Source organism: Falco rusticolus, chromosome 17 (genome assembly GCF_015220075.1).
Source record: "Falco rusticolus isolate bFalRus1 chromosome 17, bFalRus1.pri, whole genome shotgun sequence".
In the NCBI taxonomy this organism is placed as follows: Eukaryota; Metazoa; Chordata; class Aves; order Falconiformes; family Falconidae; genus Falco; species Falco rusticolus.
In genome coordinates this window covers 721,123-748,688 of record NC_051203.1, presented here as the reverse complement: position 1 = coordinate 748,688, position 27,566 = coordinate 721,123, and the positions used below count along the sequence as shown (strand labels likewise).

General features: G+C 61.1%; 1 protein-coding gene across 1 annotated transcript; it reads right to left on the bottom strand.

Annotated features, from left to right (window-relative positions):
* Nucleotides 1-1,737: 1,737 nt before the first annotated feature.
* Nucleotides 1,738-25,737, bottom strand: SYT2 (synaptotagmin 2). The gene is made up of 9 exons (XM_037410838.1): nucleotides 25,603-25,737; nucleotides 9,367-9,549; nucleotides 9,055-9,224; nucleotides 7,475-7,591; nucleotides 7,084-7,251; nucleotides 6,773-6,940; nucleotides 6,254-6,371; nucleotides 5,391-5,524; nucleotides 1,738-4,683 (listed from the first exon to the last, which is right to left on the bottom strand). Exons 2-9 carry the CDS (start codon nucleotides 9,530-9,532, stop codon nucleotides 4,477-4,479), a joined length of 1,248 nt encoding a protein of 415 aa, XP_037266735.1. The 5' UTR covers nucleotides 9,533-9,549; nucleotides 25,603-25,737; the 3' UTR covers nucleotides 1,738-4,476.
* Nucleotides 25,738-27,566: the final 1,829 nt, after the last annotated feature.

Here is a 27,566-nt window from a genome sequence, read left to right as displayed (position 1 = left end):
GGGGCACAAGTGCTCTGAGGAGCGGCTGGGGGAACTGGGGGGGTTCAGCCTGGAGAGGAGGCGGCTCGGGGGGGCCCTCATGGCTCCCTACAGCTGCCGGCCGGGAGGCTGTAGCGAGGTGGGTATCCATCTCTTCTCCCAAGGAACAAGTGATAGGACGAGAGGAAACGGCCTCAAGTTGCACCAGGGGAGGTTTAGGTTGGACATGAGGAAAAACATCTTCACCGAAAGGGTGGTCAGGCACTGGAGCAGGCTGCCCCGGCCGGGGGTGGAATCACCACCCCTGGAGGTGTTTAAAACATACATAGATGTGGCACCTGGGGACATGGTTTAGTGGTGGCCTTGGCAGTGCTGGGCTCACAGTTGGACTCTATGATCTTAAGGGCCTTTTCCAACCTCAGTGACTGTGATTCCCTGGTGCCAAGTCGTGTTCGCTCTGCTCAGGAGCTTGGGCAGGACAAACCTGTAGCAAAGACACAGACGCTGGTGCTGCATCTTGGAGCCCTTGTCCTTGGTGAGGTTGCTGGAAACTTCTGCATGTTTCAGTCTTCAGAGGTGGTTACTGCAGCTTGAGCTCCCCCCTTGGGGTCAGGGGTGTCCAGCACCTCCACAAGGCAGGGCACAACCTAAACGTGAATATATGGACCAAAATATGTGTTGGGGATGAAGAATTTGGTGGGGACCTTTGATGTCTTCCCACCTTTCCCTGGCGCCTCCATCCCTTCATCATCCCTGGGTTACCTGCACCCCCACCCCAGCCGCCCAAGTGAGCCCCAGCAGCAAGACCAGAGGGAACTGGGGCTCCTTTCAGCTCGTTTCTTTAATAAGGAGACAGGTATCATTACAAAATAACCATTTAACGATAAGAGACGGAAACGACAGAGTCCACACAAGAGGGAGGGGCTTTAAAAGCAGCTTCCCGCTGGAGCCGAGCGCTGCAGGGGTTGGGACGGGGCAGAGCGGGGCCGGCGCGGGGGTCCTTCACCCAGGAATGGCCGGACCCTGGGTCTTCGAAAGGAGCTGGCTCTTCCCTCCCAGGTTTGGGGAGAAAAAAGAAGAAAGTCCAGCTTGTTGCCAAGCCTCATAGATTGGCTTCCTTTTATCTGCAGGAGACTGAAGCTGAGCATCTCCGTGGCACAGCCAGGTTTGCACCGCGCTGCAGCCCGGAGAGGGGAATGCCGTCTCATCCCAAAACAGGAACCACCCAACTGCACACGGCAGAAATAACCCAAATCGCTCCCAAAAGCCTTTTTGCCACCAGATCTTTGCCGCATCCCAGCCCCTCCACTGCAGAAATGCCACCGGCAGGTTGGCCCCGGCACCTGCGCCCAGCGCTGCCCCATCCCCTCACCCGGCAGGACGGTGGCATCCATGGCCACTGAGGTGGCGGCCAACACGGTTCGTCCTGGCAGCCTGGCTCTGCCGCTGAGCCCCACGAAACCAGGGGGACAGTGGACACGAGGGGGGAAGGGGGTCACGGCTCACCTGTGGGCCCGTCCCTGGGGGGTCCCGGCAGACCGTGGTCTAATATGGCTTCTAAAGTTGCTCTGATGGTGAAATGCACCAACACGACACAGGACACCGAAGCCACGATGCTGCCGCTACCCGGCCATGGTATAAATGCGACAAGATACAGGAACAAGACACACATGGAAGTCACGGTGACGGCTCACCCTCCGCTGGCGGGCCTGGCTTGGCATGCTTTGCTTCTTGGCATTATTTTCTTCTTTTACATGATTTTTTTTTTAATTAGTTTTATTTTGGGGGGAAATAATCAGGGTGGTGGAAAGCACTCGAGCAACGAGTTTTGTTTGTCGCTGTCTCTGCCACGCTGGAGAAATGTGTTGGGACAGAGGTGCCGGCGGCGGCAAGCGGCGGGGCAGAGCGTGCAGTGCCACGCTCAGCGTTAACCATGCTGCTACTGCTGCGTGGCTGCGTCTCATGCACTGTTCATGGTATATACAGCTATGTCTCCATATATTTTTAACTACACACAACTAAGGGGAGGGGGGGTCAGAGGCAGTGCAGATGGCTTTAATATTTTTCCCTTTTTTATTAAAAAAAAATAAAATTATGTACTAAAGTCACAGTCTCCCCCAGCAAGGCTTAAGGAGTCCGAATGGAAACCAGCCAGGTGGGACCTCCACTCCCGGTGAGACCCTGGACGATGTGGCGGGTCTGGGGGGTGCAGGTGGGGGGTGCAGGGGGGTGCATGGGGGGGTGCACATGAGGGGGTGTGCATGTGTATGTGTACAGGCGTGTGTGCACGCCTCCGCCTGCTTCCCAAGGAAAGCTGTGGGGCCGTGCCTGCTCGCTGACCGCCAGCAGGAGGGGTTTAGTGCTTTTTCCAATTCTTTTTTAACCCATTTCCACGTCAGGCCAATGCCCCTGCATTCCCTGGGGGGACTCCGACATGACTCGAGAGCCCAGATCCTGCCAGTGCCCCTGGCCGAGGGGCATCAGCCACCCCCAGCTCCCCGTTAATTAAAAGCACCCTGGAATTTCTTCTCCCTTTGGCTGTGCAGGCAGGGCAGGACCTCATCTGCCGCCACCATCACATTGTCAGGAAAAGGGACCGACAAGCTGGATGTGGCCCCGCGGGACCACTCACCTGATAACCCATGAAGCCCCTGTAGCCTGCCATGGTGCCAGTGCCACCCTCACCCTGCCATGGCCCCAGTGCCACCCTCACCCAGGCTAGCACCAGGGCACTGGCCAAGCACAGCCGAGGTGCTGGTGGAAGGGCTCTTTGGAGGTCCCTGCGCCAACTTCCCCCGCCACCATAGTGCAGCTTGGCTAACCGGGCCCCAGATGCCCCAGGGACAGAGCTGTCCCTCCTTGGGGACCTGTCCCAGAGCTGCATGTCCCTCCAGGGGAAGGGGCTCACCCCCCGTGTCCAACCTGAACCCCCTGAGCTGTGGCTGCCTCCAAGTTTCCCATCGCCTCCCACCTCCAGCCTGGGCTCAGCTGCAGGGAGCTGCCAAAGCAGCCGCTGGCACTGGGGCGAGCTGGTTTGGCACTTTGTCCCCAGGCTCAGGATGCCCTGCACCAAGGTCCCAGCCTGGGTGCTGGACCCCCAGAGCAGCGTCCCCGGTGCCCAGGGCATCCCCGGCTGCATCCCGCAGCGCTGCTCCTCCACTGCTGGAGCTGCAACGGCTTCACTGCCTGACTGCGCCGAAACCCTCCAAAACTGAGTCCCGAAAAGCAAAGCAGAACAGGGAGCACGAGGCTGCTGTGGAGTCAGAGCCAGGACAGGGACACCAGCTCACATCAGTGCTCCAGTACAGACTGGGCTGAACTGGGCAGGGCTGCTGGACCCTCTCCCAGCTGCAGGCAACAATGTTGGCTTTCCAGCTCAAGGGCTTGGTCCTGGTTCATCCCACGGTGGGGGAGGTGGCCCAGAGAAGTTCTTGGCCACTGTCAGGCACAGGGATATGGCTTATACCCCCGAGGGGAGCTGGACGGGATGGATTCAGCAGCCAACAGCCCAGTGGGGAGCAACAGCTCATGGGGGTCAGGGGCTTTGCACCGCTCTGGGGGGCTGTCCCCCTCACATCTGGAAACCTCTCAGCATAAACCTGCCTCGTGGAAGCATCTTGATCTACAGGTTTCAGCCAAGCACGGTGGGACACACGTGCAAATCACCTGGCGCTGTCCTTGTCCGGCCTCTGGGGACATGAGGGCTACCTGGCAGACATGGTGGTGGTCCACACTATGCTGCAGATGCATGCACATCCCACCACATGTCTACTCAGAGCAGACCCCCCTGGGGGTCCCTGTCCTCAGACTGCCCCCGCAGCTCCGGCTGCAACCCCAAGGGCTCAGCACCCCACTGCCACGCCATCCGCAGTGGGGCTCCGTGCTCCCTGCAAGCCTCTCCCCAGGAGAAGCCAAACCTGGGGACACTCGGCCGTCCTTGGCCCAAAACCACGGCTCTCGCCCTTCCTGGAGGGAGGGAGGCAGAGCAGGAGGGGGAGGCACCTGGGTCTCCTGCAGAGGGTCTTCTCCACCGTTTTGCTGCCCACACAGCTGCTCATGCCCCAGGCAAGCACAGTGGGTCTGGTCATCCTGCGCTATCAGGCTGTTACCACCTCCGTGCAACGTTTGATTGTTCCCCACGTGAACCCACAGTGAGGACGGCAGCAGCGATGCTGCGGGCTGGTGACACAGCCGCTGGGGAAGGTCCCAGGCGTGACGGTGGCTTTGCACCTGGAAGGGATGGCGGGCGGAGGCGATGGGACATGCAGCAGAAGGGAGCGAGCGATGCTGAAGAACAAAAAGAACCATCCATGTCTTTAACCTCTTCCCCTGGAAGCTATTGGGACTGTCTGGAAACCCTTCCACAGCCATCAAAGGGTATTTCAGCTTAAAACAGAACAAAAAAACCAAAACCAAAGGTTGCGTAACTGAGGTATCAGTAGCTCTGGGTCGCTTCGACTGTCCGCAGTGCCGTGCCGCGCGGGCCAGCAGATCTTCCTATTTGTTTTTCCCGAGAGCTGCATCTACTTCTTCCTCTGGCTTCAGTGAGTGCCACTGGGCGATGGGCCGCCGGGGGTTGGCCAGCATGTCAGACCAGTGCCGCAGCTCTGTGCCCGTGGAGTTGCAGCCCGTGAAGATCTTGCCGATGGCTTCGTTCTTCCCGAGCTTGTCATAGTCCAGCACCGTGATGACCACTTGCACTTTCTAAAGAAGGAAACCTTCTTTAGAGGGGCAGCAAGGCGCAGCAGCCATGACTGCCCCACAGCTTCCATGCTGTCCCCAGCCCCGGCGGCTCGGCAGGGTACCCCAGGGATCCCCCAAGGCTGAGCCCTGCCATGGCCTGTTTTGGAGCAGGGTCCCCTCTGTGCCCATAGCTTCCTGCACTTCCTTCCCTGAGGAGCCCAGGGCTGCAGAGCCACCAGGGGCCCAGGTCATCCTGGTGTGGCCTCCTGGGAAAGGTCACCAAGGGCTTCTGTGGGGCTCGGAAAGAGCTGTGGGGTACAGGGCTTGACGGGGCTGGGGCAAGGGACATGTGCAAGGGCTAGGGCAGGACATGGAGGAGCAGAAGACACCTACCAACAGTCCAAAATGCCCCTAGGAGTACTGGGGGTCCCTACTACACCTGGGGTGACCACTATAGGACCAGGGGCAGAGCAAAGCTCCATTCCAGCCATGACCTGGTTGGGGTTGCACCTCCCATGGGTGCTGCCCAGCCTCCCACCTCTGCTCCTGCACCAGCTGCCATCAGCATCAGCCCAGACTGGGACTGAACATATTTCACGGGTGACCGGACCAGGAGTTTGGCAGGAGCTGCTCAGGGTGCTGGGAAGGCTGGGATATAGGCTCAGGCAGCTGTGGGACTTCCCATTGCCCCCACCCTGCCTGCCTCCCAGGGAAGTCATCGGACAAACCTGTATTTGCTCAAAGGGGATCTCAAAGCTGAAGGACTCATTGAAGTAGGGGTTCAGGGTCTTCTTCTTGACTGTGGTCTTCTTCTTCTTCAACCTCTTGCCATTCTGCAGCAGGTGGATCTTCACATAGGGATCTGATGGAGGCGGGAGGGTGCATTAGCCAGAGCTGAGGTGCCCAGGAGACACCATCAGCCCAGCCCCGGGAGAAGTCTCAGCCCAAGATGAGGTGCACCATGGGGTGTGGAGACCTCCATGACTAAAGGTGGTCTGAGGTTTGTGGATGGAGACCAAAGCCAAAATATTTGGGCTGGAGAGGATCTGTGGGAGCAACTGGCCAAGGGATTCAGCTCTTCTGCATCCTTCCAGTACCTAAAAGGGTCTACAAGAAAGCTGGAGAGGGACTTCTTGAGAGGGCATGTACTGATGGGACTAGGGGGAATGGCTTTAAACTGAACGAGGGTAGATTTAGAAAAGATATGAATCAATTTGTCACTCTGAGGGCGGCGAGGTGGTGGCACGGGCTGCCCAGAGCAGCTGTGGGTGCCCCATCCCTGGAAGTTCAAGGCCAGGCTGGACGGGGCTGTGAGCAACCTGGGCTGGTGGCAGGTGTCCCTGCCTGTGGCAGGGGGTTGGCACTGGATGGTCCTTAAGGTCCCTTCCTAAGGGTCAGGGGGCTCATCCCATCCCTATGTTCCCTCACCCCCAGCCAGGTCTTGGGCTGCCTCTGATGCAGGAGGTCCCAGGCACTGGAGGGGGCTTCCCCAAGCCCTGCCAGACCGATGGCTGCGGTGTCCTTCCCCAACAAAGGATGCTGAGAGCCCCACAGCAGGGCAGGAGGAGGATGCCTGTGAGCCAACACCCACCTGAGAGGCCACCGACATCCATCTTCTTCAGGTTCTTGGCCTCCAGGATGCAGACAGTGAGTTTCCCGGCTGTGGGCACGTACCGGAGGGAGATGCAGATATCTCCCAGCTTCTCTGGCTGCCAAGCGGAGCAGGGAGCAGGTATCAAAGCCTTGCCAGTGCATCATACTGCAGTGCTGGGACACGGTCCCACATACAGGTCCCCACCAACCCTCTGATGCAGGCAGAAGCTGGCACTCAATGCACCAGCACAAGAGTTTGATCACTTGGGTCTGGGGCAGGCCAGTCCCAGCACAGCACTCAAGAAGTTTATACTCTTAATTTTTGTTATAGAAAGTCTTTCGCATGAGAGAACAACAGGGGCAAAGCCCACCCAGCGCTCATGGCCAGAATGTCCATGGAATTCAGGTGAGAGCCCACGGTGATTGCCACCCTGAGCTCACCCCATGGCCACCCCACATCTCCCCTCCAGCCAAGGGTTTCAGCTGGCTGAGGGCCTCACACTGGTCCCACTCTTACCTCCTCCTTCTCACCGCTCTGCAGGTCCCGCCACTCCTCAATGGGCTGGCCCAGGTCCACCGTGTTCATGGGCACCTTCACCTCACCGATAATGTCATGTTTGGAGAAGCGATCAAAGTCATAGATGGCCATCACCAGCGTCTTCCCGCCCAGCTCCTGGTAGGGGACCTGCACAAAGGGGGCCACCAACTGGGCTGGCAGCGGTCTCAGAGGAGCCCATGCCAGGACCACCTACTCCGAGCAGTCAACACACAGGCAGAAGGTTGGGAATGGGAGACAAGGTCCCATGTTGTGAGTAGGAAAGGGCTCACCTTGAAGGTGAAGGTCTCGTTGAAGGCAGGGTTGAGTGTCTTCTTCTGCACTTTGGTCTCATACTTTTTCTTCTTGTCAGGGAGCAGGAACACCTTGACGTATGGGTCCGAGGTGCCACCCATGTCCAAAGCCGGCAGTTCAGCAGCTTGGAGGATCCCCACTGTCAGCTGGAGAGGGAAAGGGATGGCTTCAGCAAGGCACTATGTGCTGCAGATGCCAAGGGCTCGTCTCCAGCCCAACATGGGGCCAGGTCTCCCCATGGCACAGCACCCAGCTCCCCCTCTCCCTCCCATGCCACCCAGGTCCAACAGCAAGACTTCTTTTCTAATGGCCTCCCTGGGCAAATCCCACTCTCCCACCTCCTCAGCCGAGCCCCAGCCCCTTCATCACCTGGTTCGCCTGGAAATCGTAGTCCAGTGAGAACTGCAACTTGCCCAGATTCTCCGGCTCCTTCTCCTCCTCCTCACCTTCCCCCTCTGTCAGACCCATCTCTGCATCATCATCATCCTGTATGTCCTACAACGGCAGCCGAGGTGTCCAGCTCAGTGGCAGGGTCACAGCCCAGCACCCCCACCCCCACACCACTGGGACCTCCGGCACCCCAATCCTACTGGCATGCCAACACCTGGGTTCTCCCTGTCAGGAGAAAGGAGATCCCTGTGCTGGGGACATACAGCACTGACGGAGCAGCCCTGGGGTGGCACCGTCCTGCCCATGACCAGGCAGCTGCCAGGGAGCCTCCAGTGCTGGTCCAGCCCAGATGGCGAGGGGGGGCTGCCTTGGGGCACCGGGATGGGAGGTCAGCTGCAGCGGGGGGAAGCTGGTGCTCGCAGGCGGTGGCTGCATGCCAAGCACCTGCTGCAAAGGGTGCAGGGACACCCCACCCCAGCCCGTGCTTGGGGGAGCACTATAACTGCTGCTAAGGGATTAGCAGGGCCATCTCCAGGCTTCATTGGCTTAGTAATAGAGAAATAACCTAATTCTCCTAAAGCAAAGCCACCCCTTTCCCTGCCTCTTCAAGGCATGGTCCATGGGCTGGAAGCCCTGGCTCCATCACCCCTCCAACAGGTCCCCAGGTCTCCCATCCCACCCTGGAAGCAGACAATGAAGAAGGAGGCTCAAGGCTCGTGGTGGCACCTACCATGGAGGGCATCCCGGGACGAAGAGGGCGCACACAGACAGGGCAGCAGGGAGGACAAATGGTGAGAGTGCCGGGAGGGAAGAGAGCCACGTTACAGAGAGCATCAACAAGGGACCCACGGCAAGGTGGGGCATCAGGGTTTGCGTGGCCCTGCCGAGCCCCAGGGGATGGCAGCCCTCACCCTTCACTGGGGAATCCCACCCCACATCGCCCACTGCTGTGGGGGCGTGTAGATGGGCACACGCTGGAGCATCTCCACTGAGCACTCACCCCTGCCTGCATGCCCGTGGTGCCCACATGGCTCTGAAGAGCAGGAATGGATGCCCCAAATCCCCCACCCCCTCCAAATGGCCCTGGGGCCATTGAAATGGCTGGGATCACCCCAAGCCCACTGGTACCAAAGCCTCCTTCCTGCTGCCCCCCAGGATGGGGAGACACCCCCAGCTCCGCTCTGTGCACCAGCCCCTGCCTCTTGAGCACTGGCTTTTTGGGGACCCCAAACCGGTGGGTGTTTTGGCCTGGCGGTCCTCCCCCCTCAGTGAGGTGAGGGCAACTCGGAGGAAGGCAGGGGGACACAAGATTCAGATGAACATTTGCTGGTTCAGTTGAAGCATTGGCAGGTCCAGGCCAGCTTGAACCTGGTCCCATCCAGGCACTGGAAGAGGACAGTGCTGCTGCCTCAGGTCCAGGTTCGTCTTTGCACTGTCCCATCCCAAGATCCTGGTGGCTCCATCCCTCTCTGCTACCTGAGCTATGAGTGCCCCAACACTGTTCATAACTCAACCAGAGGGATCGTTCTACAAGTGCAGGACAACATCAAGGACATCACCTGGTTGCCTGACTTCATGTCCTTCATGTTCATGGCATTCTTCATGCCTTTGCCTTTCTCCTTCTTGTTCTTCTTCTTCTTGCAGCAGCACTTCTTGCAGATGCAGAAGCAGCAGGTGAGGATGAGGAGTCCAGCTACCACCGCGATGGCGATGAGGGCCCAGGGTGGCACTGCAAGCAAAAGCCACGGTCAGCCCAGCAGCTCCCCCCAGCCCCAGCCACCCCACCACCTCATCCCACATGCTGCACTGGGACCAGAGCGGTGGTGGGGTCATGAGGAGGGTAACACCTGGAAAAGGAGGCAGCTACTCACAGGGGATCTTGTTGAGCTCATTCATGAACTTGTCCCTCAGCTTGGTGAACATGTCCTCCTTGCTCTCACCCGGCCCTGCAGCCTCGGTGGAGTTCTCCATCGTGGTCATGGGCATCGTGGTGGCTGTGGCCTCCGGGGCCATCATGGACGCTTGCTTGAACGTCATGGTGGGTCAGAGGCTCCCTGAAACACAACGTCACCTCCATGGTCACACAGGTCCCTGCTGCCCCCTCTCCTCCCCATGCCCAGGCTGTGTCCCTGAGCAGCCATCTGCACTGAGGACAACATCTGCAGTGGCAGCAGAGCTACAGCAGGGCAACTGATCTTCTGCAGACGTGCACAGACCACTGGGTTATGAGAGACCAGACACTCGGATTCCCTCACAAGGGATGGGAAGCCCAGCTGACCCCCAAGTTTCCTGGCCTGTGACAATTCCAAAGCCACCAGGAGCATCACCCAGGGTTGCAGCAATGCTGGTGCCAGCGCAGAGCAGCCTCCCAGAGACATAGAGGACACTGCTGGGGGGGGGGGGGCTTCGCCCAGTGAGCCCCCATGGGATGAGGGAAGAGAGGTTTCCATCACCAGGAGAGATGAGCAAGGTTCATTTGGACGAAGCCAGCCCCTCCCTGCCTCCTTTTCCCAGGCCTGGGGCACCTGCAGACCCAGCACAGGGCAGCTGCCAGCCCTCGCTTTGTGCAGGGCCCCAGAGCTGCTGTGGGACCCTCAGGACAAACTCTCCCAGCTCTGGGAAGAGCTTCCAAGGAGAGGAGCGACACGCTGCTCTTCTTCCAGCCCCAGGGAGCTCTTGCAGGGCACATTTTGAGGATGGGTGAAAGCAGGGAAGTGCTGGCTCCACACAGCCATGGAGGGCTCAGCGTGCACGTCAAAGGGTCAGCCCTTTCACCATGTCACACATACCATGTCCTGGGTGTCTTGAGGCTCCTGTCCACCTCCTGACCCCGCAGAGCCCAGCTCCCTCGGGCAGCCCACTCACCGATGGGACCCGGGCAAGGTGCTCAGCTCACTGCCAGGGCTGCAGCACAGCCCGCCATGCTTAGCGCCCTCCACCCCAGCCCAGCAGGGTCTGCAGCACCCCCCAAGAATGGGGACACCCACCCCCGACAGTCTTGCAAACGTGGCATTCACTCCTGCAAGCAAACCTGGTGCAAACTGCCCCCCAACCCAGCGCCAGCCGGGACCCAGCTCCAGCCCTGCAGTGCCCCTCTAACCCCCACAGAAGGCAGCTTGCAAAGGAGAGAGCAAGAAACGGAGGGAATTAATCGTGCCGGTAGGTTTAAGGAGAATAAAAGGCTAGCCAGTGGGGGAAGCAAACAGCCAAGTGGGATTGCAGATAATCGAGGAAGGAGTTTCTGGGGTCGTGTGAGCTCTGGCATGGGGGACTCCGTCTCCTGCATCTGTTCTCCCAGCTCGGTGAAGCCTTCTCACCCAGAGCATTGTCCCCTGGGGCTGGCTGCTCCTGCCCTTCCTGCAGCTGCATGGCAGTTCAAAGGATGCAGCCGCCAAGGTCCTGGATCTCAGGTGCATTCCTCCTCCTCAGCCTGCAGCTCTGAGAACTGCACAGACCATGTTCACCAGCTCCTCCTGTGGATTTATCCATTTTAGAAGTCGGTGGAGGTCAGCTTGCTTGGACCTGCTCTGCACAAAGTCCTCCAAACACGCTGCACATCTAAGATGCTCTCCACACTCTACCAGCTCATCTTCCTCCCCTTGGACCTTGGACATTGCCACCTTCATGCCCCACAGAGTGGCTGCAACTGCTGCAAACACCAGAATCAGCATCACACGGCCAGCTCCCTCTAACTCGGTGGCAGATGGCACTGGGGGGCTGGAGCAAGATGCTGGAGATGCCCCAGAGCCACCACATCCTGCTCCAAGGTGAATCAGGAGCTGCTGTATTTAACCCCTCTGAGGGTGATTTAATGCAGAGAACTACAAGGGCTCCCCAAAGCTGTCCAGTGGCAGGGGACACCCAGCCTCCTTTCATTTTTTCACCTGTTTGCTGGAGTCACCATTGGTGCCAGCTTCTCAGCAACCCAAGGGCCAGGCAGCACTGGGAGCTGCAGGTGTCCCTGCAAGCCAGCCTGCTGGGAAGAAGAGGTTGCTGTGGAGCCCGTTTTTAAGGAGTGACAGAGATGGGGACAGGATGCTGTCCCCTGCTTGCCACGTGGCCAGCAGCTCTCCACAGCCCTGTTACGATTTCACAGTTGCTTGGATGGGAGTTTTTACCTGGCTCAGGGTGGCCGGAGCATTTCCAAGCAGGGCTTTTCCTGTAAGCAAAACAGTACGAGGGGTTTTTCCCCATCACACCCCACACCAGCTGGGGTTTACCAGGAGCAAAGCAAAGCTGCCGGAAAGCTGCAGGCAGGCGAGGCAAGCAGATGCTGCCTGGGGCACTCTGGACACTTTCCAGCTAGATGCAGGTGAGGCAGCAGGTTTATTGCAACACTGGCTCCCTGACCTGACCTGTATTTCTGTGCAAACAGCAATCTCCGCCAAAGCAGGGCCGGGCGAGCTCTGCAGGCAGCCAGGTTTGGGAAGGAGAAAAAGGCCGGGCAGGGCTGAGCGCCCACAGCATGGGATGCTGCTGCCTGCCCCCAGCCCCAGGCGATGGCACCCAGGAGCTGAACAGGGTGATGTCCCTCTCCTGCCCCCCAGGTGCTGCATCCTGCACCCCAGGTCTGGGGCAGGTTCAGTCCTGGCTCTGTCCAGCCCCCACAGACACAGAGCAGGGGGTCCAGGCCACTGACACCCCAAAAGTTCCCATGAGTGCACAGAAAGGACAGGGTGTGCAAAGCAAGGGTGTCAGCGAGGCGTGCAGTGCTGCGGGGTGGGAGGACCCCAGGGGAGCACCTGGCTGCAATGCAGCTGGTGGCACCCATCCTGCACCCAGATGTGCAGTACAGAGTGAGCAGCACCCAATGGGGGCACCCAGCCGAGCCACCCCCCCTCCAGCACCCACATCCTTGGGCACCAAGCTCAGCGCCGCCCTCTGGGGTGCAGGGGGTCCCCGTGCCGCAGGCCTGGGGCTGCGGCAGCCCTGCTGCAGCGCTCTGCTGCAGCACAGCGAGGCACAGGCTGCGATTGCAATGCTGCTCACATCCTGCTGCACGCAACGCCACGGCCCACAGAGCTGCATTCCCTGGGGAGGGGGCAGCTGGGCAGGGGCACAGCGAGAAGCGTGGGGGGGCTCGGCACCTGCAGCGTGCCATGTGCTTCAGCCTGTGTGTGCATACGCGTGCAAGTGTTTGTGCATGGGGAGGGACGCAAATGCTTGTGCAGTGTGCGTGCGCAAGGCTGTAGGTGTGGGGACACGTTTGCAAGTGCTAGTGCATGGGGGGTGCATGCATGTCTGCAGATGTGCACAGGATGTGTCTGCATGTCTGTGCACACGCACAAGTGCTCATGCATGGCTTATACAAGCATGTATAACAGCATGCACATTTACACAGGTGCTTGTGCAGCATGCAAGCATCTGTGTGCAAGTGCTGACAGTTGTGTGCACATGGCCACACACCTGTACGAGCATACTTGCTCAGATGTGTCAGGGTGCAAGCACTTGTGCACGCAAGCAGCACTCGCGTGACTCTGCAAGCACTGTTGTGCATGGGTGTGCGTGTATGCAAAGGTGTGTGTGCCACTGCCTGCAGCCTGTGTGGGAGCCTGCATATAGACATGTTTGCACACACATCCTCTGCATGACGGCATGCACGTGTGTGCACAGCTGCTCACGAGTCACGTGTGCCCGCGGGTGCTTAACACGTGGAACACCCGTGCATGCGGGCATGAGCACATTTAACATGTATCTACCATGCAAACCCCTGCACGCCGCAGGGACGCTGAGGCCATGGGTTCACACACACACACACTGCTGCCGCGAGCAGCTGCTGATTGATTTCTGGAAATAATTTCTAACGCAATAAGGAAAACCCTCCCAGCAGGCGGGGGAGCCCCGGGTGGCAGGGGGGCCGCAGCAGAACGAGCTGCGGGGGTGTGAGCTGTGCTGCAGGCACTCAGCCAGGGGAAATGCTGCTGGGGGGCTACCTGGGGGCTTTGAGCTGCCGCCCAGGGTCGGGGGACTGCAAGCAGCATCAGACCTCACTGTGATGGCTATTTTTGAACAGGGCAAGCTAATCAGCATCACTAATTGCTCAGTCACCTGCCCCAGCAGCCTGTGCTCTCCCACTCTGCGGTGCTCACTGAGTGCCGGCAGAGCTGGAGCTGGGGGAAACTGAGGCACGGGAGAGGCTTGACCCTGTTGCTGCCCTCTGCCCCCTGACTGGGTACCCTAGAGCCACCTGGGACCCCGCAGTCTCTGATATGGGGGCAGGGGAGGGAGGGCAGAACTTGCCCCCCAAGTGAGGGGCCAAGCTTTGCTCCCCGTCCTGCATGGCGGCTGGACTGCGCAGGGTGTGGGGTGCCTTGGGGCAGATGGGGGGCAGTGCCATGGGGGCAGCCTGGGGGCAGCCAAGGTGCTGCGTGTGGGGCAGGAGGGCACGCTGTGGGGCAGTGTGTCCTTGGGCACATCCCCTCACCTGCCATCCCCATCTCCACTCTGACGCTACCTCACTGGGTGTCCCTGGTCACATCCCAGGTCCCCCGTCACGCACAGTGCTGGTACAAGCTGGGCAGCCCAGCCCCTCGGCTGTGGGTGCGAAGCCACCCCCTGCCCCACAGGGCAGGTTCCCAGGCAGAAAGGCCTGTCCCAGCACCCTGCCCATGTCCCAGCCCCCTGCCCCTGCCCAGCACAGGGCCAGGTCACCCTGGTGCTGCTGGGAGGGGGTCAGGGTGGCCGTGTGGCACAGGGGCCTCGGCTGGCAGCACTGCAATGCAGTCCTGCTTGGGCTCTGCATGCCGTGGTTGGTTGTTTTTTTTTTTTTTCTTTTTTCCAATCTTTCTTTTTTTTCTCCCCCCTTCCTTTTTGCAAGTTGCGGCAGCCACTGGTGAGGGGCTGGGGTGGCTGCTGGATCCATCCCGGCTGGAGGTGGGAAGGGAGCTCCCCCCGCTGCTGTCCCCCCTGCACCCTCAAACCCCGCTCAGCTGCCCCCACCGAGGACAGTCGCTGCCATTCCTCCAGGGCTGGAAGTCTCCTCTTTATCCCCCAGCTGCTTTGGAGCTGCCCCCCACCACCCCTCCGCCAGGACCCCAGTGTCTTAAGGACATAAATAAATAAAGAGGGTTATAAATAACCATTTCTATCAGTCCCTGGCCCCAGAACAAGCGTGGGTTAAGGCATCATTAATAAATACTGGCTGGGAAGCAGAGTGTGCTGGCTGGGAAGGGGCCCCCTCCTGCTGCTAACCCCCGGGGACCCCCCAGCGCCTCCCTGGGGAGCAGCACCCCTCAGGGAAAGCTGATGGGTATGGTAGGACCCACCCCACATCCTTCAAAACAGCCAGGAGCTCCCCACGGAGCTGCGCAGGGTGGGCTTCACCCAGGAGACCCCACATGCCAGCTGGTGGGGAGGACACCCCCCCAGCACATCACCCACACACCCACATTACACAGCCCCTGCAGCGCGTTGTCCCCACAGCTCCCCAGGTGCCACCCCCTGACTCCCTGTACATTATCCTGCACCACCTTGCTCTGGACTCCCAGGGTGTGACCCCGCACCCTCAGTGCATTACCCTGAACCTCCAACCCATCACCCCCAGACCCCCTAACACATCCCCTCTGCACTCGGCAGCGCATTACCCTGTATCTATCCCCCAATGCATTGCCCCTCAGCTGGTGGCCCACCAGCTGCAAACATCTGGCCTAGAAGGAGCCACCAGGTCCCATCTCAGCATAGCCCCCGTATCCAGCAAACACCACTCCAGGCTCACCCCCCATCACCACCAAAATCCTACCCTGACCCCCTCCCCAACCGCTCACAATCCGCACTGAGCCCAAAACAAGCCCCGTCGGGGTCGGGGCTTAGCTCCTTGCTGGTGTAAACCCCTCTGGCTCCACTGCCCTTGTGGGGCCTCTGCTGATTTACACCCGAGGGGGAGCTGGCTCCAGAGGGATGAGCCCCCCTTTCCCGTTCGCACAAAGCTGGCTGGGTTTTGTTTGCCAGCAGTGCCCTGAGGTCTGGCGGGGTGGAAATCCCAGGCTGGTGCTGGCAATCCCGTCTTCCTCCATCCCGGGGACGTTTCCCATATTGGGAAAAGCAGTTTTGAGCAGAAAAATCCCTTTCACAAGCCTTTCATCCACCACTCCACCTGCAAAAAGCTCCACCCCAGAGCCCCCCTTGGCTAATGCAGCACCTACCACATCCCACAAGCCAAAAAAAGGGGGATTTGGGGGTTCCCCACTGATGGTCCCTTCGGCAGAGCATTGCGGGTACCCCCTGCCCCCGGCAGAGGCTCCTCCACCCCCGCACCCATCGGCGGGGCAGGGCAGGAGGTGAGTGGAGAGGGGAGTTTATAGGGGATGGGGGTTTTGGGGGACCATGCAGGGAGAAGCAAGGTGTGTGGACAAGCAACAGAGGTCTTTGTCCACCAGCAAATCATCCCCACTGGGTTATGCAAACAGGAAAACAGCAAGGTTTACAGTATTTGCAGAGGATAGATTTAGATAAGGTATTATGGATAAATTCCTCACTGTGAGGGAGGCGGGACGCTGGCACAGGGTGCCCAGAGCAGCTGTGTGTGCCCCATCCCTGGGAGGTCAAGGCCAGGCTGGACGGGGCTGGGAGCAGCCTGGGCTGGTGGCAGGTGTCCCTGCCCATGGCAGGGGGTGGGACTGGATGGTCCTTAAGGTCCCTCCCATCCCCAACTGTTCTGTGATTCTATTAAAAAAAAAAAAAAAGAAGTATTTCACCTCCACGATTGCCCACCCAGGGTCCTGGGGACCCCCTCCTCCAGCCCCCCACCCCTGCACTCCTGCCCTCATCAGCCAAGGTGTTGCGGGAAGGACCAGACCCAGGAAGGGGATCTGGGGACAAACTGGTGGCCCGAGATGTCCCTGGCCACAGCAGTGCCCAGGCGAGCACAGCACTGCTGGGGAGGGTGGACGATCCTGGCGGGGGGGGACGGGACATCTCCTGGAAGCCCCCCCAGCTCCTCTGCGGGAGCGGCTTTGGCAGCTGAAAGCTCTCCCCTCTGGGGAGGCGAAGCCCACTGTGATGATGGAGGGCAGAAAGCGGCAACAAATCAAGATTAATGAGGCTGAGGCAGCAATTAGTGCTGGCAGCCGCTGCTGGAGCACTGGGTTGAGCTGTGGGCAGGCAGGTAAGGGGGAGGTCGACCCCCAGCTCTCCCAGCCCAGGGTGCTGGGTGCTAGCTTGTCCTGGGAAGACCCCAATCTCAGCGGGAAGCTCGTTAACTAACGAAGGGCTGCTGCTGTCATGGGCCCGCAGAAATGAGTTATTGCTCCTTTACAGGATGGCAAAGCCAGGGCTGCAGCGGCTGTTAAGCCGATGGGCTCTAAGTTGTCCCATGAGGATGGAGACGTGGGGACCCCCAGCCGTCCACGAATGTCAGCTTTGGGAGCTGACCCCAAAACATGCATCGCCCCATGCCAGCGCTTGGGCTTGGATAATGAAAACCCCAAAGTGGTCCCAAAGGGGAGCCCCTTCCCTCCCCAGTGTGTGCCGACACATCCCTGTGATGCTACTGGGCGCAAGCTGGGATTTCAGGGTAGAGCTGAGGTATCGGGCAGTGCCCCAGCCAGATCCTGACGCCAGCAGCTGTCTTGGTCCCGAGGGCAGCAGCACAAGGGCCAGTGGGGGAGACCCCATCTCTGCCAGACCTGCTGGCACGATGCCTTTCAGACAAGCAGACCCCTCAACACTCCCATCATTTTGGGACCATCGCATCCATGCTGGGCCAAAGTTTCAGCTCACAGGAGTGAGATAGGAGAGTCTAATTAAGGCAAAAACATGACTTGGCTTCTAATGGTCATTTAACTAACAGAAAATTTCTGACAAGGGATGTGAGGTGGCACAGGGAGTTGGAGGCATCAGGGAGGAGGGGGATCTGGGGAGGGGTATACTGCAGAAGCCCAGTGCAGAGAAGGTCACAACACCCCAGCCCAGCAAACCTTGGCCCCATTCTTCTTCCTCAGCCCCGGCACAAATCTGTAATCGCTGCATTAGCGGCGCCTGAGCAGACCCCCGTCAGCAGCACCCCAGGCTGGCGCAGCAGCTCCCAGGGCTTGGGGACCAGTTTCCCCCCGGGACCCCCTTGCCGCCCACACCTCCCTCCTGATTTACACTGCCGAGGGCGAGAGGAGTTTCTGCTCCTCCAGCCTCGGAAGGATATTTATACCAGGTTGGGGAAGGGGAGCCGGCAGCAGCACCGGTGATGGGGGTTGGTGGAGCGTGGATGCTCCAGTAGCAGCAAGTGGCATCACGGGACACGACCTGCCAAGACATCACCCATGCAGAGAGACACCCCACGGGTCCCCCCATCCGAGCAGGCACTGTTGGCCAGACCCCCCGAGCCCCTTGCAGCCCCGAATGGTGCATCGCTGCCTGCCACTGGGGGAAACCAAAGTGCAGCACAGGGCAGCAGCACCTTCAAAGAGAAACCCCACAAGCTGAGCTGCCCCTGTGCAGGGGTGAACTGCACCATTCCTCACAGCTGTGCCAGGACCCTGCTAGCCTGCCGCTGCCAGTGCTAGTGACACAGCTGCCATGGTGACACAGCTGCCAGTGCCTGCCGGGACCTACGGTGCTGCTCACCATCCCTGCATGGGACCAGTGCCGTCCCGCACCCTCCCTGCGAGAAATGCTCTGCTCACTGCCTGTCATCACCAGCCAGCACCTAGCTTGTCTAATTAAAAATAATGATGTACTTGGCAGTCCTGACTGCAGGCCCTTCCCCGGGAGACGAGTAATTTGGCGGGGTGGGATGGAGGGGGACCATGCCGGAGCGTTACATGGTTCCTGTGAAAATGTGATGAGCTGCCTGGGCAGTGGTGAGCATATTCCCCGCATGTCCCTGCAGCCCCACTCGGCCACAGGGTCACATCCAGGTCCCCACCCTCACCCTGAGCTGGAGGCACAGGGGACAGACACTGCAAGTATGGGCAGGGACAGGGACCCCCTGAGGAGCTTCTACCTCACTGCCCCAGGTGCCGGGATCCAGGTCCCTCATCACAAAGCCTTGAGGATGGGGACCTGGGCCCTGACTCACAGGGGAGATCTTGTAAATAAGAAATTAAAAAATAAATGCAAGGACTGGCAGTTTTAGAGGCTGGCACCTGCCGTTGATAGAGGAGCTGCTCTCATGTCACAGCAGCTGTATTATTTACAGCAAAACCAAGAGACGTCTCATAGTTAAATGCAGTCTTAAAGGTAGCCTTCATTCATCATTCGGATACCAGATTAATGGCTTCTGATGCTCCCAAGGCAAAACCACCAGCTCCTGCTGCTGGAAGGCTGTGCCGAGCGCTGCTGCGGCTCCCACCAGTCCAGCTGCACCAGCTGGACAGCTAAGGCCAGTGCATCCATGGTGCTGGGCATGCAACGAGCTGGGATGGGGGCGATCCCATCCTGCCCTCCCTGCTCAGCTCCCGAGCATCTCCCCCCACAGCAGCATCACGCAACCAAGCATCCTGCCAGGTCTCGGGGTCTCTCTCTGAGCTGGTGGGTGCCCATCCCAAAACATTGCACCCACCTGGGGCTGCTCATGGAGCCACCAGGTTTGTCCCTACCTGGGGACGCCTCCCTGCATGGGGACGGCCACTGGCACCCACCAGCATCAGGGTGCCAGGCCAGGCAGTTCAGGGATGCTCAGTGCCTTTGTCTCTAAAATCAGGACAGCACCGAGGTGAAGCAGGGGAAGAGGTGAGTGACAGCACGTAATGCCTGCGCTTGCTTCAGCGGAGATGGGGCCCACAGCTGGGTACTCAGAGCTTGGCACCCATGGGTGCTGGTTTCCCCAGGCCCACCTTTCCCAGAGGGGTCAGGCCCCAACCACCCTCACCTCCAGCGCTGCTGCTGCCCCAGCAGCAGTGGGAGGACGCAAGGAAGCTGAAACGGGGGCTGGTGCCAGGGCTCCCGCAGGAGCCGGGGCAGGTGCTGCAGCAGCCGTTCCCCACCGAGCCAACCGGCACTTCGGTGCCAGCAGCAAAGGGGACGGCGAGCACCTTCTCCCCGCTTCCCACTATGGCGCTCAGCTCTCCACCTTCGTCTGGCACTGCTGAAATGCTTTGGAGACCCCACAGAAGGCAGCCACCTTGCTGGTCAGCTGGGAAGCAAAACGAGAGATCACGCGGAGGTACCTGCTCGTACAGCCCCGGAGCTGGGCACCGGCACAGGTCAGGGTCCCCCTCCCCCCGGGCGTGCCAGGAGCAGCCCGCGGCCTCTCCAGCCCCGGTGTGGTGGCACAAGCACAGTCCCCTGCCAAGGAGGTGATGGGCCACCCACGTCCTTCCTACCCACGGGGACTGCAGGCATTGCTCACCATCAGCCTTTCACTCTGAGGGTTTTGGCGTATGCCACCGCAGCACCCACAGAAAAGGCATCTGATAATCCTGGAGTTCACAGTCCCCTGAGCTGTGTGGATGCAGCCGTCCCCAAGGACACCAGAGCATCCCATACGGCACCAGCTGCCGCAGCCGACCCGGCGACCTGCCAGGCTCACCCAAACACAGCCAGTACCCACAGCCCACCCTCGGTGCGCAGAGCTGCAAACGGCCAAGAAGGTCTCCCAAGAAAGGGGACGGGCGCTGCTGGCACCCAGCCTGCTCCCCAGCGCCAGCAATGCTGCAGCAGCCGCGCCTTGCTCCGCCGGTGAGACCAGCACAGCTAAATAGGGCAACAGATGGTGATGGGCTGAGCTGTCCTGGCACTTCGAAGGCACCACACGGCCGAATCCTGCCCACCCGGGTCAGCACTGCTCTGCCTGCAATGCTGCCCTGCTGCCAGCATTCCCTGGCGATGGTCCTGTGCAACGGTGATGGCTCTTCATCAATATGGGAGGAGAAAAAAGAAGCCAGACAAGCTCATGGGGAAGAGCCAAAAGCCGCTCCAGGAGAGAGCTGAGACAAGGCAGATTGATTTGAGATGGAAGGGGAGCGCACACCCTGCACTGCTCCCAAGATAAACAAATGTGGACCAAATGAGCAGAGAGCCACGAGGCACCATTTCCAGGGGTGAAGCTCCACGTGCCTGTCGGGCTGCAGCCCCCACCGAGATCTCCAAAGCACCCAGCCAAGCATGAAGAGGTGATGGGCTGGTGTTAGAAATCCAGAAAAAAATGGTTGTCCAGCCCCAGGGAGTCCTCAGCAATGCTCACCCTTCAGCACCTCCCTCACTCTGCCAGCCAGGGCTCAGGTCCCAGGGACTGGCTGCCTCCAGAGTGATGCTGGTGGCTGTTTGCCCAGCTCTGAAGCAGAGAGCCCTGGAGGCAGAGTACAGCCCTGCGTCCTCTGGGGCCACCCACCCTGGTGGCATTTGGGGTGAGAAAGGTGACGGCAGAGGCATGACAATGGTGGCATCGGTGAGGATGCAGCATCAACACCAGCCCAGGGGGATTTAATTGCAGCATGGAGCACCACCAAGGCCAGGACACCAGGAACTGACTCCCATGAATAAACCCTGTGCAGATGGGAAAAGCCACCGTGAGAGCCAGGAGACCAGCCTGGGTGATGGGCACAGCCCCTCCGTACACCGTGGGCACAGCAGGGGCACTGCTGCTCCCCGGCCCCTCCGAGCTGTGTCCCTACATTGCTCCAGGTGTTTCGGGGGCACAAGAGACACAGCGCACACTTCCAGGGCTGCACAGAGGAGCTGCTCACCGGTGTCCTGGGAAGGCTGTTTACCTCCCAAAATAACACAGAGACCCCAGCTGCCTGAGGAGCTGCAAAGCACCCTGGCTCCCGGTGCCCAGCACCCACCATCCCTTCCAAGGGTGCCCCCCGGCCAGGGCCACCCGATGGGGAGGGTCTCGGTCAGGCTCTCAGGCAGCACAACCCAGCAGCTGAGCCTGGCACAGCTGCACCGCAGCTCGTTGCGGCACCAGGCAGCGGCTGCACCAGGCTGCTGGCAGCGGCGCAGGCTCGCACGTGGGTTTTGCTTTCACCCCAGGCACTAACCCAGCTCCCGCTCAGCTTTGGGTCCAGGGGAAAACCTCCTAACTCTCCCGGGAGCAGAGCGAGGCAGCACCAGAGCACTGCAGGGCATCCACCTGCTTGTAAATCCATGCACAGCACTGAAATTTGGGGTTGTTTTCCCTCTTGAATCCTCCACTGAAGGCCGACAGGAGCCGCGGTGCTGCTTTGGGGATCCCCGGTCCCAGCAGCACTCGGTACCAGCGTGTCCCTGGGGACACGGTGTCCCGCAGGAGCAGGCAGGAGATGTCCCTCCCCCCACACCACAACATTGCTGAGCAGTTTGGAGGCTGGTCCCGGCGCAGTTTTGGCAGAATCGCTTCTGTGTGAGGCACCACAGCGGATTCACAGGCAATGTGGACACCTCGCCCCACACCAGCACTACCACGGTGTCGCTGCCAGATCAGCTCTGCTGACCGCCGGTGTATCTCGTATCTCGGCATCCCTGCTGCCCGCAGACACCCACCCACCCATCCTGTGGCTTCAGCCCAGCCCTAGAGCAGCTCCCCAAGCCCCACAGCAGCTGGAGAATCGCCCCAGGCCAACTCCAGCTCAGCGTGGGTTTAGGGGTTGGATGCACCCAAGCACAGCACCACGTCTGCCCCCAGCACCTCATACGTCAAGCATCTGCTTTGCTCCCGGCTTCCCCCTATCCCTTTGGGACGTGCCAGCCCAGCGCCCAGATCTTCTGGGCCCTTGCAGGGCTGGGAAGAGCCTGAGAGAAAAAAACAGCCCAGATAAATTAAAACACACCAGCTTTCCTTAAGATGCGCGACATGAAGGATGCCCCAATGGCACCAGGAGCCCCGGCCAGGCAGGTGGGGATGCAGGTGCCCAGCTGCCGGCAGCAGCAGTGATGGATTTGGTGCAGCCAGACGCTTGCCCATGCCGGGAGAGTGGGATGTGGGTCCAGACAGCAGCAATTTGGCGTAGCCTAGGACTGCCACACACACTGCTGGAGCCAGCTGCAGTTCCTCCCTCCCCAAGTCCTGGCGTGGGGGCTGCAGCACCAGCAGAGCCACCCTGGGGTGACAGGGAGCTTTGCCAGCCCCCCATCCCACTGTCCAGCTGGCAGCGTAATCCAGGGGCACCACGACTCCTCCTCTGGACACCAGAGCAGATGAAACATCTCTTGACTTCCAGCACACAGGGAGCAACGGCGCAGGCAGCCCCACCAGGATGTGGCAGCCCCCGAGCTCAGGGGAGGGCACTGGGATCCCACATCCCAGGGCTGGCAGGGACCGGCCGGGGCCAGCACGGGGCCAGCACCATCCCCACTGCAGGATGACACTGGTACAGGGCATCTCGGATTCCAGCTGCACGCTGCCTAATTTACAGTTTAATTAATAAATGGGGAATTATGTCGAGTTTATCCAATACTTTTGGACGCGTGATGTTATCAAAATCCCATTACTGATGAAGGAAAGCATGAAGAGCAAAATTAGCTTTGGCATCTGAAACACTTCAGTCAATGTGATAACACAATTATTAGGGCTAATAATCAAAGAGCACTTTGGGGAACACGGGCTCTGGTGAGAGCTGAGCCGAGGGCAGCCGGGCTTTCACTGAGGAGGGAAAAGCCGACCGCAGCCAAGGGCAAAAGCATTTTGCCAGACTGCACTTACTGGCAGCTCTAGATATTGGCACAGGCAAAGTGCCGGTGGCTACCGGGCTGAGGAGGAGCACAGCCAGGGACAGCGCTGAGCTGCACTGCCAGGGGCTTAGGGAAAAAAGCAATAGATTGGAAACCCAGCAGGCACTGGGTCCAACTCCAGGCTTCGGGCATCGATCCTGCCGGAGGACATCACGGCTGCCAGCTCGCGGCTCTCCTGCGCAGCCCGGAGAAGGAGAAACTCAAGTCATAATTAGGAGCTGCAGTCATCCGGCTCCCAGAGCTGGGGCTTTGCCAGAACTACCGGGAGCTGGAGGAAGGGCCTGCTCCCATCCCTCAGGGTGTGAGCAGGAGTCCCGGCTCGCTTCGGTGGCCTTTAGCTCAAGCCCAGTGATGGTCCCGGGGCTCATGGAACAGGAGGCAGCTCCCCTGGGAGCAGCCAGCAGCAAGCACTACCACTGCGCTGTCCCACCGCACACAGCAGGCACGGCTTCGTGCGGACAACCCGCCGGTAGAAAGACAGCTAATTTGCAGCCTCCCATCCCTAACCATATATATAAGGATATATACATATAGGTATATAGAAGGGTATATATGTATATATTCATATGTACTCCCTTCTCCCGTGACTCCGGGCGGTGCCAGGCGCTGTGTGGCAGAGGGGTGCAGAGCCAGGGCTGCCGGTGGCAATGCAGCACAGCCGATCCTGGCTCACTGCTCTGCTGTCACCAGGCTAACGGGCAGCAAGGGACGTGTCCTTGCCCTGCAGAATCGGGGCACTGGGGCTCCAGGCCAGCTCCCAGCAAACAGGGCGCTAGTGCTCACCACAGGAGGTTGCAAGAGCCGGGCTCGGCGTCGGGTGATCGGGCAAGGTCAGACCCATTTCTGCACTTCACCCAGATGCAAGAAGGGGACAGAGCACTGCTCCAAGAGGGCTTTGGGATTTGGGGGGGTCAGTGGGGTGTTTTGCTGCATTGTGCTCTTCCCAAGCAAGACAGGCAACGTCCCGCTGCCACTGCTGGCCTCAATGACCTTGGGTGCATCACCTCCCCGGTGCCCCGTGCTCCCACAACATACGGACCACCACGAGCCGCACTCCCTCCCACCAAGACCCCGCAGCCAAAAGCACCCGAGCGCAGCAAAGCCACCGAGCATCGGCTGCCCCAGGGGTGCCCCGGGGCTCCAGCAGCCCCCGGCAGCGCAGCCAAGGCTCTGCACTAGCGAGGAATAATGCAGCAGGCAGGAGACACTCCTGCCGGTGCCTGCGCTTCGTACGGCGTGCACAGGAGTGACACAGCTGCAGCAGCACCTCGGCACGCAATAATGGGAGCCTCCGCTCCAGGACTGAAGTTTTCGCTGCTGCAGAGGAGCAGGCGGGGAGTCCTTCAGCACCCTGTAGCCGCCACAGCACAGGGGGGCTTTGCTGCTGGATGCTCCGCAGCGGGTGACACCCCACAGCGGGTGACACCCCACAGCACCCGCTGCCCTGGCTGCTCTCACCGGGAGGACAGGAGAGCGCTGAGCCGGGGCTCTGCACGCCCCTGCCCGGTGCAGGGGGACACACAGGCGCCGGCACTGCTGGGGACCACGAAGCGATGCGTGACACAGAAGAGCGTGTGTCCCCCTCCCCGAGCCACAGTCACCTTGCCATAGTGCCTGTCCCCTGCGCAATGTGCAGAGCTCCCTGGGGATCGCTCCCGCCCCTCTCGGAAAGTAGGCTGCGGGGAGCAGCGAGGTGCGGGGCGCCACTCCGGCACGGCTGGGGGTGCCAGGGCTGCGGCACCCCGGCGCTGACGCCCCCGGCTCCGGGCCGAGCCCCCCCTCCCCGCCGCACCCCGACGGCACGCAGCGGGCGCGGGAAGTGGAGGAGGATCCCGGAGGTGCTGCAACCGCGGAGGGGAAATCCAGCCTGGAGAAGGGACTGGCTGGAGCTGGCTCCGGGCCAGGCCGCTACGGAGAAGCTGCCGGTGCAGCGGGGCCTGCGGCCGCCCACGGCCAGAGCCACGCCGCCCGCACCGGTTTCCAGCGCCGGGGCGCGCTGCCCGCACTGCACCGGGCACAGTTCCGCGCCCCCGGCCCCCCCCCCTGAGCCCCAGGGGCCCCCGCACGGATGCGGGACCGGAGCATCCCTCAGCACCTTCGACCGGGCGGCTCGAGCTCGGCTCCACACCCCGGGCGGCCTCGGGAGGGTCCCACACCCCTCGTGCCCCCCGCCAGCTCCGCAGCCCCCCGCACCGCTGGCGGCACCCACCTCCAGCCCACCGGGCTCTGTCCCCAGCGGTCTGCGGGGCGCAGCACCCCGCGGGCAGCGCCGGGCACGGCGGGGAGCGGGGATCCGCGCCCCGGGAGGGGGACCCGAGGGCAGCGCCGCCCCCCGCCCCACTCCAGCCGGGCCAGCCCGGCCGCCGCCGCCGCGCCCGCTCCCCCCCCCCCCGCGGGGACCATCGCGCCCCGGCGGCGGCCCCGGGACGGGCTGGCGGGAGCGCGGGCGGCCCCGTCCCGCAGAGTCCGCACCGCTGCGGCACCGCGGCCAAACTTCGGCGGGAGCGCGGGCGGGCACTTACTGGCCGGAGACGGGGCGCGGACCGGTGCGGAGAGGAGCGGGTCGGTGCGGAGAGGAGCGGGTCAGTGCGGAGCGGGCCGGTGCGGGCGGTGCGGGACACGGCGGCGCTGCGGCAGCCCCGGCCCCTCCGGGCTCGCGTGCGGCGGCTCCGCGCAGCCCCGCCCCCCGCCGGGAGGCCCCGCCCACGGACCGCCCCCCCCACGCGGCGGGGCTGCGCGGGGCGCGCGCGGTCGGGACCCCGCGCCCGGGGTGACCTGGCCTCCGTCGCCTCGCCCCGGGCACCGCGGGGACCCGCCAGCCCAGCCCGTCCCTGCGGTGCCTACCGGGGAGCAGGGCGGAGGCGGGGGCGGTGGTGGCGCCCCCCGCCCAGGCCCAAAGGGCTCCTGAGAACCCGCCTGGGTTTGGGGCCAAAACAGCAAGAAGAAGCTGATGGGGTTGACGTGAGGGGCCCGGCGGGAGCTGGGGGCGGTGGCGGCCGGTTCGCCCTCACTGTGGGTCCCCTGTCAGTGAGGTCTCGCGTGGGGACGGGGACCCTGAGGCACCCCTTGCTCCCCACAGATGAGCCGGGGGCAGGGACCCCGCGGGCTGACCCCACACCCACCCCAGCCGCGGGTCCCCCACCTCCGCGCCGCTGCCGGGACACAGCCGGAGGTGACAGGCAGCCCCAGCCAGAGCCACTCGAGGGGACTGGTGCCCCCGCGCCCCCGCAGTGGCCCAGAGCCGCAGCCACTGGCTCTGATGAGCAGGCACTGCCCATTAGTTAAATTAAAACAGAGGCTCATCAGCATTCGAGCTTGGCAACACAGGCAGAGGCGGCTCCAGCTGAAGGTGGGGGCACAGGCCAGCGCCCCGCGCCGAGGGGAGAGGGGACTGGGCCGGGGGGTCCACACGCTGCTGCCAAGAGAGACGGTGCCTGCGTGGGGAGCGGGACCCCAGGGTCCCAGCCCAGCTGGCAGCTGCGTCACCCGAAGCCACTGCGCACCCCAGGCCTGTGGGCACCGAGTGCATCCCTGGGCATGATGCAGCTGTGACACCCCAACTGCACCCCCAAAGTGGGATTGCCTCTGAGCTGGAGGTAAGGGTTTGGTGGGTGCACCGGCCAGTGGATAAGGAACTGGCTGGGTGGTGACATTCAAAATGAAACCAGTAACAAGTGGTGTCCCTCAAGGGCCTGTGCTGGGACCAGAACTATTAAATATCTTCATCAATGACATAGACAGTGGATTCCTGGCACCCTCAGCAAGTTTGTGGATGACTCCAAGCAGAGCGGTGCAGCCGATACACTTGAGGCGAAGGATGCCACGGGTGCCACCCAGGGGGGACCTTGACAGGCTGGAGGAGTGAGCCCATGCAGAGCTCATGAACTTCAACAAGGCCAAGTGTAAGGTCCTGCACCCAGACTAGGGCAATCCCTACTATGGGTACAGCTTGGAGGACGGATGGGTGGGTGGGTGGATGGATGGATGGATGGATGGATGGGTGAATGGATGGATGGATGGATGAATGGATGGGTGGATGGATGAATGGATGGGTGGATGGATGGATGGATGGATGGATGGGTGGATGGATGGATGGATGGATGGATGGATGGAGTGCAGCCCTGCAGGGAAGGACTTGAGGATATGGTTGATGAAAAGTTAGCTATGAGCTGGCAATGTGCACTTGCAGCCCAGAAAACCAGCCGTATCCTGGGCTGCATCAGAAGAGTGGCCAGCTGGCTGAGGGAGGGGATTCTGTCCCTCTCTGCTCTCGTAAGACCCCACCTGAGCACTGCATCGAGCTCGGGAGTCCCCAGTGCAAGACAGACATGGAGCTGTTAGAGCTGGTCTGGAGGAGGCCATGGAAACGGCCAGTGGGCTGGAGCAGCTGGAGAGGCTGAGAGCTGGGGTTGTTCAGCCTGGAGAAGGCTCCGGGGGGACCTTATGGTGGCCTGCCCATATATGAAGGGGGCTTATTAGAAAGACA